At 40.8% G+C, this 13,778-nt stretch overlaps 1 protein-coding gene across 1 annotated transcript; it reads right to left on the bottom strand.

Moving 5' to 3' along the window:
* Positions 1 to 235: 235 nt before the first annotated feature.
* On the bottom strand, positions 236 to 10,906 carry ptger4b (prostaglandin E receptor 4 (subtype EP4) b). Its single transcript, XM_017698501.2, has 2 exons — positions 9,779 to 10,906; positions 236 to 5,284 (listed from the first exon to the last, which is right to left on the bottom strand). The coding sequence occupies exons 1-2, from the start codon at positions 10,556 to 10,558 to the stop codon at positions 4,676 to 4,678; spliced, it is 1,389 nt and encodes a 462-aa protein (XP_017553990.1). The 5' UTR covers positions 10,559 to 10,906; the 3' UTR covers positions 236 to 4,675.
* Between the last annotated feature and the right edge of the window lie 2,872 nt (positions 10,907 to 13,778).

Genomic DNA, 13,778 nt, shown 5'->3' on the forward strand with positions numbered 1-13,778 from the left:
AAACCATATAAAAAGGTTTTTAAAACATTAGTAAATTGTAGTTAGAAGAACACAAATTTGCTCCTTAACAACCACTGCATGGATTTGTTAAAATCCATGACCAGCACATCTGATTTAAATGGGAATTCGACCAACCTCTCCATAATTAAATGCTTAAGCTGCAAATAAAGTAATTCAGACTGGTTTAATGTAAAATATGCTGTTCACGAGAAAATTTGACTCAAAATTGTTCAGATTGGTGTTGACAAAAGCCAGACAACTGAAGAGTTTAATGTCTCTAAAGGCTCCCATACAGAAAGTTGATACAAGAACTGGTTAGGAATACACTGCCTGATGCCTGAAACTTTGTTCTGCAATACTGTACAGATAATGTTTTGGACTAACATTTATTTGTTTTTAAATCCATTCAAATACGTGGTGTTGCAAGATTAGTGCCCCTGAAAACAAACTTTTTCGGATTTGACAATATTTCACCATAAAAAACATTACATATAAAATTCAGAAGATACATGTTCACTGGTTGTTTTGCATAGTAAGTAAAATGGCTATTTTTGCATTGCACATATTGCAACCCCTGGTTCCTACCACCAACACTATTAGGAAATGTGTCCAAATTTCTGCACAGTACATTGTTTTACATCCAACTGTTTCACAATGATGAAATTATGAAAACCTTGAGTTTAATGAAGGACTGTGTAGCTCAACTATAACTTTTTTATAATGACATGAAAGTGCGCTGTCATATAAAAAAACTAAATAAATTCCCAAAGCAGTGTTTCTCAGTTAGCCGGATTACTTTAGCTCAAATTTGAGGATTGTCCTATAGCAGGGATTTCCGATCTTATCCGCAAAGGACCGGTGTGGCTGCGCCTTTTCACTCTAAAGCTGAAGCACACCTGATTCCACTTGTTTAATCAGTTGGTCTGTCTTCAACATTTCGTCAGGTGACCTCCTGTTTTGTTGGTGTGAAAATCTGCAGCCACACCAGCCCTCTGCAGATTAGACTGGACAGCCTTGACCTATAGGAATGTCCCTCAGCTGTTTTCCTATTGGACAGGTTTGACTATGGGCTTAAGTTATCTTGCTAAACTGAGAAATCCTTCTTTGTGAAAGACCCCTGGGCAAATTACATGTCCTATTTACTTTCTAAGTGAAAATAATATAACAGATCCTCCGCAGGGAACAAATGGCGTTTTGCAGAAAAGTGTTAAATTCAAGATATTATATTCAATGTGTTAAATTCAACAAATAAACAGTAATTGGGCATTAAAATGCTCCACAGTGTGTTCTCTGTAGAGCATATCTTTATTTATTTTCACTTAGAAAATCAACAAAGCATGTCATTTTTGTAAGTGACTTGTGCTCGTATTCCTGTAGCAGTAGAAGTAGAACAAAGTCTATTTTCACAAGGCTGAAGGAAAAAAAAAAAACAACACTCCACATACGTTTCTTCTTTATTTTCTCTGGAAAACAACTTGCAGTAGGACCATCTGTTTATTTACATCGGAACATTATAGTAAATGTTGCGTAACATCAAAGAAACAAATGGCCAAAAGCCTCCGTTTTTTTTGCCTTCAATGAATGAACAATAGAAAGGTCTGTTTTCGGTTCAGTATTGTTGCAATAACCGTGGCTCTTTGTTATGTGGAATGGAATTGCCTCATGATTGTTAATGCAGATGGATTGGGATTCGTTTTTAATGCCCTCTGTAATTTTAATCCATCTTTGCTAAGACTTGCTAGTTGGGAACAAAGGAAACATATGAAAACATATGAACTGCTACTGCATCAGTAACGTCTTTCTCTGTAACTAATTAGCATATTCATTTTAACCTGTGTCAGTTCACTTCTGCACTGGTTTTTCTACTGTTCTACCACTAACTGTAACTGATATATTCAGTGCAATTAATCAATTTCACAATTAATTTCTGTATAGTTCAGTCACTGAGAGCAAACAGTCATTCAGAGTGGTTTGATGTAGAATGTACAGTGGTGGTAATGGGAACCCGAGGTCCACAACACAAATACAGTTGTATACAAACATTTGCATACAGCTGTACAGCCACTGTATTTTCAAAGTTTATGTAATCTTGGTAAAATAGCTACAAATATGAGTAATATTTTTTCCTTTGGTTATTATTTTGTCTCACAGTGCCCTCTAAGCAATTAATGTGTTTTAAAAATATATTCTAGGCCAAAATCTCATCTCAAAGCTGCCATAAAACAATATCTCTGGCATCAACAAACATATTCATAACCATTTCGTGTAATAGCTTTCTGTGTTGTAGCTTGTAGAGGCATTAAACTCTTCAGATGTCTGGTTCCTATCACCACCACTGTGAACAGCCCTCTAGAACGGAATCACTTTGAGCGACTTTGTTTACATCGGAACAAAATGGAGTCCCCATTTCAAAGGTCTGTAAATGCAATGTTCATGTTCATATTCAGTAACACACATAACAACTTTTCCATCTTCATTCAAAATTATGCCGCGAGTATGGCAGAAAAACAAAAGTTGTCATGTAACATTCTGACATAGATAGAACTACTTAGACCTTCTCACAGAGAAGAAGCAACACACAACCCCTGTATAATAAGTTAAATTTCAATGGGATATCATTCACATTTTCACATCACAACTGCACACTATAGCAAAGGTTCCCGTCAAAAGCCAAATGTCTGACCTCAGCATCGGAAAGTAACCTTTGACATTAAGAAGCTAACGTTCAGTGGTTCAGCAAATTAAAAAGTGCAACAAATGTCACCTCCTGGTTTCCTTATCTTTTCAGCATCTCACTTCAGTTAAACACATTTCATTATCAAGAGGACCGGTACATGAGTTTAGGAATTGATGCCCGTTTATGATGTGCTCTTATAATGTGTGCCGTGTTCGAGTCCTACAGATTAACTAGACTTTGTTCGACGCTGTTACGCAAATATTGAGTTTGGGAAGTTATTAAGTAACCGCTTGTTTTGGCAAACGTGATGCAATGACCCAACAGGATTTAACAGGTTATTTCATTAGGTTCTTTGTCTGTTGATGGTTGAGGAAACTTGGATGGAAAACAGGCCATGAATGGAAAATTGTGTTGTTGGCTAGTTTTTAGTAGGTAGGAATCCATAACGATGTCAATCATATTGATATCTGTCGATATTTGCTTTAAAACAAAATAAAATGGACATCAGTAAAATCCAGTACGAGGAATATATATACTGGAAGAGCAAAATGTCTAGGCGCTGCTGGAATACTACACTAAAATATCCGCGATTTATTCATCCTACTAAACAAGTTACCCTACCAAAATGAATATTACACTTATTACACCAACATTACACCAAAATCCAAATATATCCGGATATATTTAATCCCAATCTGCACATTTTATAAATGTTTACATATCCGTATCAGCAGATATTTACATGACAAATGCCAAATATCACTTTTTAATCTGCCTTGTAACCCTAACGAAATGTGTTACAATTATTTGACTTCCCATATCGGTGCAGTAACACTTGGTGTTACTGTAACACCTCTGTTACATTTACAGCATTTAGCAGACGATCTTATCCAGAGCGACTTACACTGTTACTCCCTAGTAACACCTTTCAGATTAAAATACTAACTATATTTTCAGATTACATGATTGGGAATGGTGAACATGTTCTAAGCCAATGGTTGTCTCACATTCCGTCCAGACTTTAAAGTTTGAGAAGGAGAGAAAAGAAATACAACCCACGCTTACATTGTAAAGTTTGTAAGCTACAGTGTAAACTAACTATCAGACAAACGTCATGGTGTGCTGTTTTCCATTCCTGGCCTAGGTTCCCTGAGAAATTTAGGGCAGTTCTCATTTATAGGAAGGCAATTTCCTTTTGTTAAACAACACATCAGATAATCGGACATCTCCTGGGAGATTTAGCAATTTAGTGTTTCCCAACCAAGCTAGGGTGGCAAATGGAGCCGTCTTGAACCCTTATCGTATTTTATCAGGTGCGAACAGGCAAAACGTGCTTAACACTAAATAAACAAGGAAAGAAATGCGTTCTTACACAAGCTGCCAGTAAAGCTGCATATGATTAATCAGCTGCACTGCAGAATTCCACAGAAACCTTTCCACCGGCCGGACCGTCCCCTGGGTCACAAAAGAGCTTTCTCACATAGCTAAAACGGCCTTAAACCACCCGTTTTAAGATAGAATTGGGCAAGAATTTTTCTCATGTATTCATGACTCCAGGGTCATTTATCAGAGATTTGTTCCCTCTCTTTCTGTCTTTCCGACTCTGACTCTCCCTCCAGCCTATGTGCACATTCATCATATTATGGTTTTAGCATATCGTTAAGTTTGGAGAGACTACTGAAAAACTAGGCCTGTTTTCAGAAACGACCCTCTCTCTTTCTCTGCAACCTGCCTCCGCTCACAGCTTTTGTGTTCCCTGCCTTTGTCACAGATATGTAGCTTTGTTCCTCTCTTTTCTCCTCACCAAGTTAAGCTTGCACGCCCCATCCTGTGTCAGCACATGAATCTAATTTTAGTGTTTGTGTCTCTCTTGTTGAGAATGCCCCATCTCTCCTGCCCTTGCGGACATTTCACAAGGTTCCTCTTAAGCAAAGTTTAAGTTTCGCTTCTGCTGATTCGTCAGCATGCACATCTATGATGCTACTCAACCGAGGCCTCTCATATGCATCTCTCTTGCAAGTTCAAAGTCTCATCTGTGAAGGTAACTTGAAGCGTCTGTTGTTTGCACCCATGTGGTGATCTGCCTGACTGGAAGCGCACTATCGAGTGCGTTCCTTGCGTTTGCACGTCCTTATCTTGCCCTTTCATTCTCCCGACGGAGCTTTGTCCATTCGCAGGGTCTGACTCCTGCGAGTCCTGTAGGAGAGCCTGCTTTGGACAGGGGTAAGTCATGGGTAAGCGGATGCTGCCCCTGTGCCCTTCCACTGGGTCCGAAGTGTACAGGTACGTCTGTGAGGTGGCGACCACTTCTCGTAACTCTCGTGGTACCAGTGTGGGGGAATCGCGTGATATCACAGAGGACATGTTCGTCCCACCCCCGCAAAGGAAGTCCCTGCGGCCCGATCCGCGGCCCCGCCCACCCATCCGACAGAAAAGGCACTTGACCTTCTCAAGAAGCTTCAGGAGGACCGTCTTTCTCAACAGGATGTAGATCCATGGGTCCAGGATGGCGTTGACTGAGGCTATACGGATGGCCTGGAGGTCCGGATTGCCCTCTATCACCTGTTTCTCAGGGTGACGGTACAGCTGGTTCACAAAAACCCGCACCTAGCAGAGAAGGACAGACGAGGATGAAACTTTTTTTGATGCATCTGGACAGCCTGTTGATACATAGAGATAATAAACCGAATATTTACAGTTCTACTGTCAGAAGTTGTGACAGTTGAAATATGTGGGTGTTTACATCAACTGAATTCTGCACCAAGCTGGCTAGACACATTTGCATATACCATTATCCATACTACATATACTATTATAGATTAAATGAACTCTTATAGTGCACATTATTACAAACAGTTGTGCTGATCATGGAATAAACATCTTTACCATGACTATTTTGTCAACAACAGAGTACTGTTAACTAACTATACTGTTTGAAAATGACTATTAATAAGAAATGAAATTGTACATTTGAATGTTGGTGTGTTGTGTTTTGTCATCACTTAAAAAGTAACATAAAAATTCAAAGTAATATTGCTTTATTTACATATATTCTTATGCTGTTCTTTGCCTTTATCCTCTCATTAAAGCATCATAATTCATTTTGATAAGTGAGTCAGCACGTGAGTAAATATGAACATTAGCATTAACCGCCTTCTTTTTCCTCTGTGATGATTTTCTGTAAACTCATAATTTCTGTAAACTCGTGACATTTTCATTCTGACATTATAAGCCACCTACACAAATACTTGTTTCTCACCCAAATATAATTTCTCAGGATGTTGAAAAGCTTGATTCAGTAGTACATATAGATGTTCTTCAATAATCCTCAATAAACTTCCAATAATCAGAGAATCTTCAATAATAGAACAAAACAGCAAATATTTTCAGTCAGCTATAATTTGTGGCTTGAGGTGACTAATAAAATGAAATCAGTTTCGTTACTACATCACAGCCAGATATAAACATTATGGAAGAAAAAAAAAAAAAAAAAAAAAAAAATATATATATATATATATATATATATATATATATATATATATATATATATATGGGTTCGATTCCCCGGCCGGGCGACCAGGGTCCTCTCTGTGGAGTTTGCGTGGGTTTCCTCCGGGTTCTCCGGTTTCCTCCCACAGTCCACAGACATGCAGTCAGGCCAATTGTATATGCTAAATTGCCCCTAGGTGTGAGTGTGTGAGTGTCTGTCTGTCTGCCCTGTGATGGACTGGCGACCTGTCCAGGGTGTATCCTGCCTTCCTCTGAAGACTGCTGGGATAGGCTCCAGCACCCCCCCTGTGACCCTGATGGAGAGGAGGCTTGGAAGGTGGATGGTGGATGGATATATATATATATATATGCCTGTCGTTCTGTATGTTTATGAGTGTGCTTATCTAGTAGTGTGTGTACAGTTCAGTGAGAAAGTAGGTCAAACTCTCTTGACAATGATGGCATGAAATGTTTGTGATGATGACACATACAACATTGTCTCCAAACATAAGAATTCAGTACTGGATAAAATCTCAGAAAAGCTAATCACAACTTCTAGTCGCAGCGTAGCTTATCCTGTGCACTAAAATTAGTTCCATCTCTTTCACAGGGAGCCCATTGTTCACCCTGACGTATCAATCATAGCATACTGATGCATAAATCACAAGCAAAACAGTATCACTACGTGACAAGGGGCACGAAATGGGTTTTTTCTTGAGTTATTTATTTTTACTCATCACTTCTCCTAAACGCTTAGCTAAAATGGCTCTGTGTAATATTACTATAAATATTCTATAACTTGTGACCATAGTGAAACTCTTTTTAGTGCTATATAGAGCCGTATGTTCTTTAAAAAAAATGGATCCATCACAAAGAAGAACTATCTAACTATGCAAAAAAGTGTTTTTGAGCTGGAGTGGTTCTGTATACAGTGCGCTAAAATTTTGGGCACCCTGCTCATATCAAGTTTTGTTGATTTTCTAGGTGAAAATGATTTTTAAAATGGTTTATTTGCTGTATTTAACATAAAGAGGGAAAGATACAACATAAAATTTGGTATGTATTTTGTGTGTGTGTGTGTGTGTGTGTGTATATGTATATATATATATATATATATATATATATATATATATATATATATATATATATATATATATATTTAATAGAGATTTTCTGGATGTTAGTGTGTTTGTTTACCCATTTCCAAACCTCTCCTCGAGGAAGCCCAGTATTATATACAGTTAAAAAGCAACTCCTGGTTTGACCAATCAGTGCTTCATTAAATTCATGATATAATTGATGATATTAACAAGTCTCTGTGGTGGCTGTAAAGGTGTCAAGGAAAAATATTATTGACCCAAGAAATTCTTGTTACTTTATTGTTTTTATGTTTAATTGATAATGAATATGACTTTATTCTAATGTATATTGAGATATAAGTAACTAAGTTGTTTAAAAATGTGCGCACACTTTCGCACAGTACTGTGTGTGTGTGTATATATGTGTGTGTGTATATATATATATATAGTTCTTTGGTTTAGAACTTGCAGAGCCATTATTCCTATCTTTTTGCCCACAGGTGGCAGCCTTTGCATTGTCTCTGTTTGCTCACCCTCAAAGACATAACTTTGAGCTGACAGCTGTTAAACCTGAAACTTATTGAAATTTCACTTCTTTTTGAAAACGTTTTTAGAAACTCCTACTCTGTGCTTCCACTAACTGTCTCCTTTGCATATAGTGCACCCCCCACCCTCTATGTCATTCATCATCGGTCAGTTTTTGAACACAGCACTACTCTTGACCTTTTATTATTTGAGTGATGGGTCATTCTCAGCACAACAGTGACTGTGACACCATAGTATGTGCAGTGCTTGTATGAAATGGGTCAGGCCCAGCTGCTGAGGTCAGTGTCGCTGCTAAGTTGAGAGTGGACCACCACTCATAAATATCCATTGGCCAAAAACTGTTGATAAAAGCTGGAGCCTGACGAGAGTACTGTTATAGCCATTTCAACTGTTCTTCATTCCTATTCTGCATTCATTGATGTTGTTTGGGCGTGTTGTGCTCAGTCTTTTCTATAAGTAAAGTAAACAAACAGCTAGAAGCGATGATCACCGATACGTGCCTAGTTTTACAGACTCTAAATGCATGCCATTACCTGCTAACCTAATCCACGTTTCAAAATGTGCTGCTCTTGTTATCATTGCACAATCAGCAGCCTACTCAAGCAACGCTTGCTGGCTTACTGTAAAAAAAAAACCCTCACTGTAAATTAAAAAAAAATGCAGGTATGTTCAATGTCTATGTCTATACTAAAATGCAAAATGTTAATACTAGGACAAAAAGTGCCGAGTCAATACAAAAACCCAAATTCATGTCAACCAATCAGAAATAGAAACCCCATACAGTAGTTCTTTTCAACGCTGCTCCTTGTGCTGATACGTTTTAATGTTTTCCCTCCTCTGACACACCCACTCAGGGCTTCTGCCGATTAACCCTGATGTAGGGCAGGGTTACTCCTGGCCCAGATGCTTCACAGAAAAGTAGCTCTGTATATCTACTACTGCACATTAGATTACACCTTAAAATGTCTCAACTCCAGTCCTGGAAACCCGCTGCCCTGCATGCTTATACATTTTCCCTGCTCAGACCCATCTGTACCAACTTGTCACATTCTTGAGACAAGTATAAGGTGTGTTGGTGCAGGCAGAGGTCAAAACTGTGTCGAGCAGTGGATCCCCAAGTTGAAAAGCAGAAAAAAAGTACACTGAATTGACTTAATTCAGGAATAAACTACATCTATATGTCCAAATGTTTGCAGACACCTGTTTCTTCTGAAATCCCTGCTTTGCTGCAGTAACAGCCTCTGCTCTTCTGGGAAGGCTTTATGCTATATGTTAGAACTTTCCAATGAGGATTGATTGTGGCCAGAAGAGCATTAGTGAGGTCAAGTACTGATGCTGGATGATTAGTTCTGCCACTCCAAGTCATCCTAAAGGTACTGGATGGAGCTTCATCACTCCAGAGAATGCAGTTCCACTGCTACTTATTCTATTAGCAGGGCTTTTTATGGAGATTGAACACCTGTGTCAGCAAAGAGGGCATCATAAAGTAGCTGAATTCACTAAGAAGGGTGTTCTGGATGCTTTGGGACATAGAGTGCAAGTCTACCTTATCAGTCTACTTGCTTTTGGCAACCAGTGCGCACATTTGAATCAAGTACACTCTTAAAAGTGATGGCTCTATGGTGAAGAGAGTGGTTGCATGCTTAAATGGCTCTCTGCCTGGTGAAATCGTTCTTCATATTGATGGAAAATGTGTTGTATTTTTGAAAATGGTTCTATGTAGCACCCAAAAGGGGTCTGAAATTGTTCTAAGCTTGACATGGTAGCAGTAACCTTCTAAGCTTCATTAAGATTAAGATTAAGAACCATTTGACCATGCAGAGAACCATTTAATCATGAAACCATTCTCTGTACTAAAGGACCCTTGACCCCTTCTATTTCAGAGTGTACATTGGTGGACCCCCGCTGCCCTATATAACTGCATCTGTCCAAACACACCTGATGCAGCCCCCCTGGACCTTTAGCGCTAAACGAAGCCCAGACTCACCACCAGCGGGATGGAGCAGATGAGCACGACGGCGGACGTCGCGATGAGTAGGATGACCATCTGGATTTCTGCGCCGGCCAAGCGCGCGAAACTGCGCCTGCGCCGCAGCTCGGCCTGCACGCGCGCGCCGTCCGTGCCCAGCGAGGTGCGGCGCACGAAGCGCCGGTGCATCATGATGAGCGCGCCGCACACCAGCACGTTGCACACCACGGTGACGAGCACGAGCGCCGAGCTCACGCCCGCGTACATGTAGGAGAAGGTGGCGTGCGCGCTGTCGTTCGTGCGCCAGTCGATGAAGCACCAGCTCTGGGGGAATTGGAGCACGACGCGGCCCAGGCCCATGCTGGGCAGCGCGCAGAACAGCACATTGGTCACGTAGATAGCGGCGATGGCGAGCGCCGCGAGCCGCTGGTCCACGTAGCGGCTGTACAGGTAGGCGTGGTTGATGGCCAGGTAGCGCTCCACCGACATGGTGCAGATGAAGCTGAGGCCGGCCAGCGAGAAGAAGAGCAGAATGAAACCCGAGTACTGGCACAGCGGCTCTCCGCCGGGCCACCTGCCGTACACGTACGTTGTTATGGTCACGGGGCTGGCCAGCAGCGTGCCCAGGAGGTCCGTGACGGCCAGGCCGCACACCAGCGTGTAGAAGGTGGTCTCCTTCTGCTCCTTGCGCGTCTTGCAGAGGACCACCACCGCGATCACATTGCCCACCACGCCGAATATGAACATGATGGCCGGGATGGTGGGGTCCCGGTACGCGGGGCTTGTGTTGTTCGACATCTTCGCTTAGAAAACTGACACGATGTCCACTTTAATCGCTGTCGCATTTTACGCGGACGCGACAGAAGTCCGCCAGTGCCGGCTTGGATTGGTCGTAGGCGCGCGGCATAGTAAGTCCTGTTGAAGTCAGTCAAGTGAATCAGCCTAATTGATTCCCAGTTTCCAGCGGAAAGAAAAGAAGCCAGAAAAGTCACTTTACGCGCGTCCCCGTCGCTTTTCCTCCTGCGCGCACTGTCTCTCATTCAGAGTATCCGTATCTCGCGCGTCCTTCCATATCTCCTCGCGTGGGCAGTCAGGCTGGTCATTGCTGGAGTATTTCACGCGCTCTTCGCGGCGCTTCCTCACTTACTGAGATAAAGCTGAAGTTTGCGCTCGAGAGACTTTTCCTTCAACTCCGCCCCCCAAAGCACACACTTGGTGGTGTGCGCGCGTCTCTCTCTCTCTCTCTCTCTCTCTCTCTCTCTCTCTCTCTCTCACACACTCACACACACACACACACCTTCACACCTCGCGCTTAAAGTGCACAACTCCCACCCCACCCCTATAAGCTACATTACAGCTGACAACAAGTAACAGTTCACTACATACCTAAATACTTGCGCACCACACACGTTTGCAATCCTATCTTTGTAGGATTTGCATTGCCTCCTGTATTACTTCAGCTAAGCTGCTGCTACACCCAGTCTTAACCAGAAACTCAAGGAAGGCTTTTGGCTTCAATACCTTTACTTGTTTGTTTGTTTTCAAATACAAAAACAGCAACAAACAAAACTTTTTTCCTTCAATATTCAGTTTCCTTCATGCTGGAGATATCGGGTTCCCATCAGGATCCACACTCTGAGGGATCTATGTAGTGCCACAGTCTTGTGTGATTTAACAATAATCAACCATTTTGCTCCTATAGAACCATTTTCCTAAAGGTTCTTTTAGAACCATATGCAGCAGGTTGTCCATCATAAGAGCCATTTATACATTCCAGTGTTTTTTCATCATGTTTCAACAAATAGCCATTGCCTTACAAAAGAACCATTTGAAGAATCACATTTTTGGGGGCGCAGGGTGGGTTTGGGATGTTTGTGCCGATGAAATAATTGAATATCACTGTATTTACCTAACTTTATCACAGTGTACAGGATTATCACAGCATTGTAATATTATTTGTGTATGATAAAATATGTACATGTTCTGAATGTCATTTTTAAATAACTGTTGAAATTAGTGAAAGTAATCACAATTGCAAATATAGTATGTATATATGTACATATATATATGTTTTTATATTTTGGAATTACTTTTTTAACATCATTAACATATACTGACTAAATATCTCAAGTAATGACCTGAGATACTATGTCAAAATAAGTTATTTGGATAAAGCAAGTCGTTTTTGACGTAGTCATTACAAGATGCCAAGTCATTTCGAGATACTAAGTAATTTTTTTGACATACTGCTGCCGGAAACAGAGACGGAAAAAAAAATTGCATTTTTTTTCTCCTCCTTCTGGTGGAAAGGGGCTTCCATAAAAGCAGCAGCTACTCTGTGTGTATCTGTAAATCCCTGATGAAACTGCAGATGAACTGACTAAAATGCAATGACTGTATTTCAGTGTCCACAAGGACTTCACTCTTGAATACTGGAAAATGTCTAGTTAGGCAATAGCAATACAGTGTTATTTTACTCTGTTTCATTAGCTAAAACTTTCTTTTGCTCATGGCGACATACAAACATGCATGAGAGTCTTAAAGTGCCCCTGAATTTCCCTGAAGTCCAAGGCCACTTCTGCACGACAAGCAGAGCATTTGCACCCTTTCCTTTCCATGTTACCTCAGTGGTTTAGAAGTCACGTACACAAATTAGCTAAACCAGACACTTCAAACACATGAACTTCTCCTGCCCAGTCATTTCGCATCTATGTGGCAAAAACACCCTTCAGTGTTTCTTTAACAGAAGACTGAAGAAAGCAAATTTTTCTTCCTGAGAAAGTAGTGCATTACAGCAAATTCTTAATTATTATCCATATTAAAACAGTAAGAGGTCAGACCATTAGTTAGAAAGTGAAAATGAAGCCTTTAAAACAGGCCAAATTAAATTTAGAATCTAGTTAGAATCTTAATCCCACCGACTAACCCAGTGATTGAGAACATTTTGCAATGAATGGACCAATAGAAATAGTCCAAAATATCTTTTTGGCTCTCAGCCCACACCAGACATTGCAGTTTTACCCCTGAAGACAAAACATTTGGGCAGAGCTTTTTTAAACGTCAACAGTGTCACAGTCCAAAGAATTTCCCACATCAGAATGTCTCTCATCTGTTGCAGGTTAAACTGAGGTTTACTGTTGATGGTGTGTGTGTGTCTGTGTGTGTGTGTGTGTGTGTCTGTGTGAGAGAGAGAGAAAGAGATAGAGAGAGCTGCTGCTGCTACTGTTGCTGTCACCATAGTGTTTTATGAAGAGGTTAAACTGTAAAACATTCACAGGCTATATTGCATTTGATCCCAAATTGAATTGAATTGAATGGAGGGAGACAGCGAGAGACTGACATAACACAGCCCTGTTGTGCTTCCATGGCAAAGTGTTTGTGCAGGATCATCCACATCTGCTCATCATTCTCTCAGCCATTAAACCAGCCATCAGATTTGCTCACTTCCATAAAGGTTCTACGCTTTAAATTAGCCAATTATCTTTCAGCCCAAGCCAGGATGAGCCTGCTATGTATACTCATTATCAAGGCGCAGACCACGGTCAGTATCCCGGGCATTGTATTTCTCTCTAATGAGGACGCATTGTCTTTCAACTAGAGTGCCCACCCAACTCTTTAGTCCAATTTAGTCCATACTCAACATCAGTCCTGCTAAACGCTAGGCAGTAACAGTTGTTTTATGTCACATTGCACCAGATTCTGGGGATTGTATCTTACCCTAGTTCTGTGATGTGAGGTTTTGTTCATGTGAGCTACAGGTCTGATTATACTGTAATTGTACTATTATATTGTACTGACCGTGGTCAGTTACAGCACTATATTGCCAAATAATTGCATTGTTGACCAGCTTAGAGGATTTATTGATTATTGCTACAATAATTAACTAGAGACAGAGCTCAGCCTGCTAGAGAAACCTGCCTAGACCATATCACAGCTGCACTTTACAGGAAAGGACAGAGCAGACTCTACCTGCTCAGGAGACTGAGGTCATTTGAGTGCAGGGGCCACTCCTGAGGAC

The sequence above is a fragment of the Pygocentrus nattereri genome, chromosome 23 (assembly GCF_015220715.1).
Source record: "Pygocentrus nattereri isolate fPygNat1 chromosome 23, fPygNat1.pri, whole genome shotgun sequence".
Classification (NCBI taxonomy): domain Eukaryota; kingdom Metazoa; phylum Chordata; class Actinopteri; order Characiformes; family Serrasalmidae; genus Pygocentrus; species Pygocentrus nattereri.

Excerpts from the sequence above, each read along its gene's own strand:
- ptger4b (XM_017698501.2), bottom strand. The coding sequence starts at position 10,558 with ATGTCGAACAACACAAGCCCCGCGTACCGGGACCCCACCATCCCGGCC. Across the intron at positions 5,285-9,778 it reads TCTGCTCCATCCCGCTGGTG|GTGCGGGTTTTTGTGAACCA; the intron begins GTGAGTCTGGGC and ends CTTCTCTGCTAG.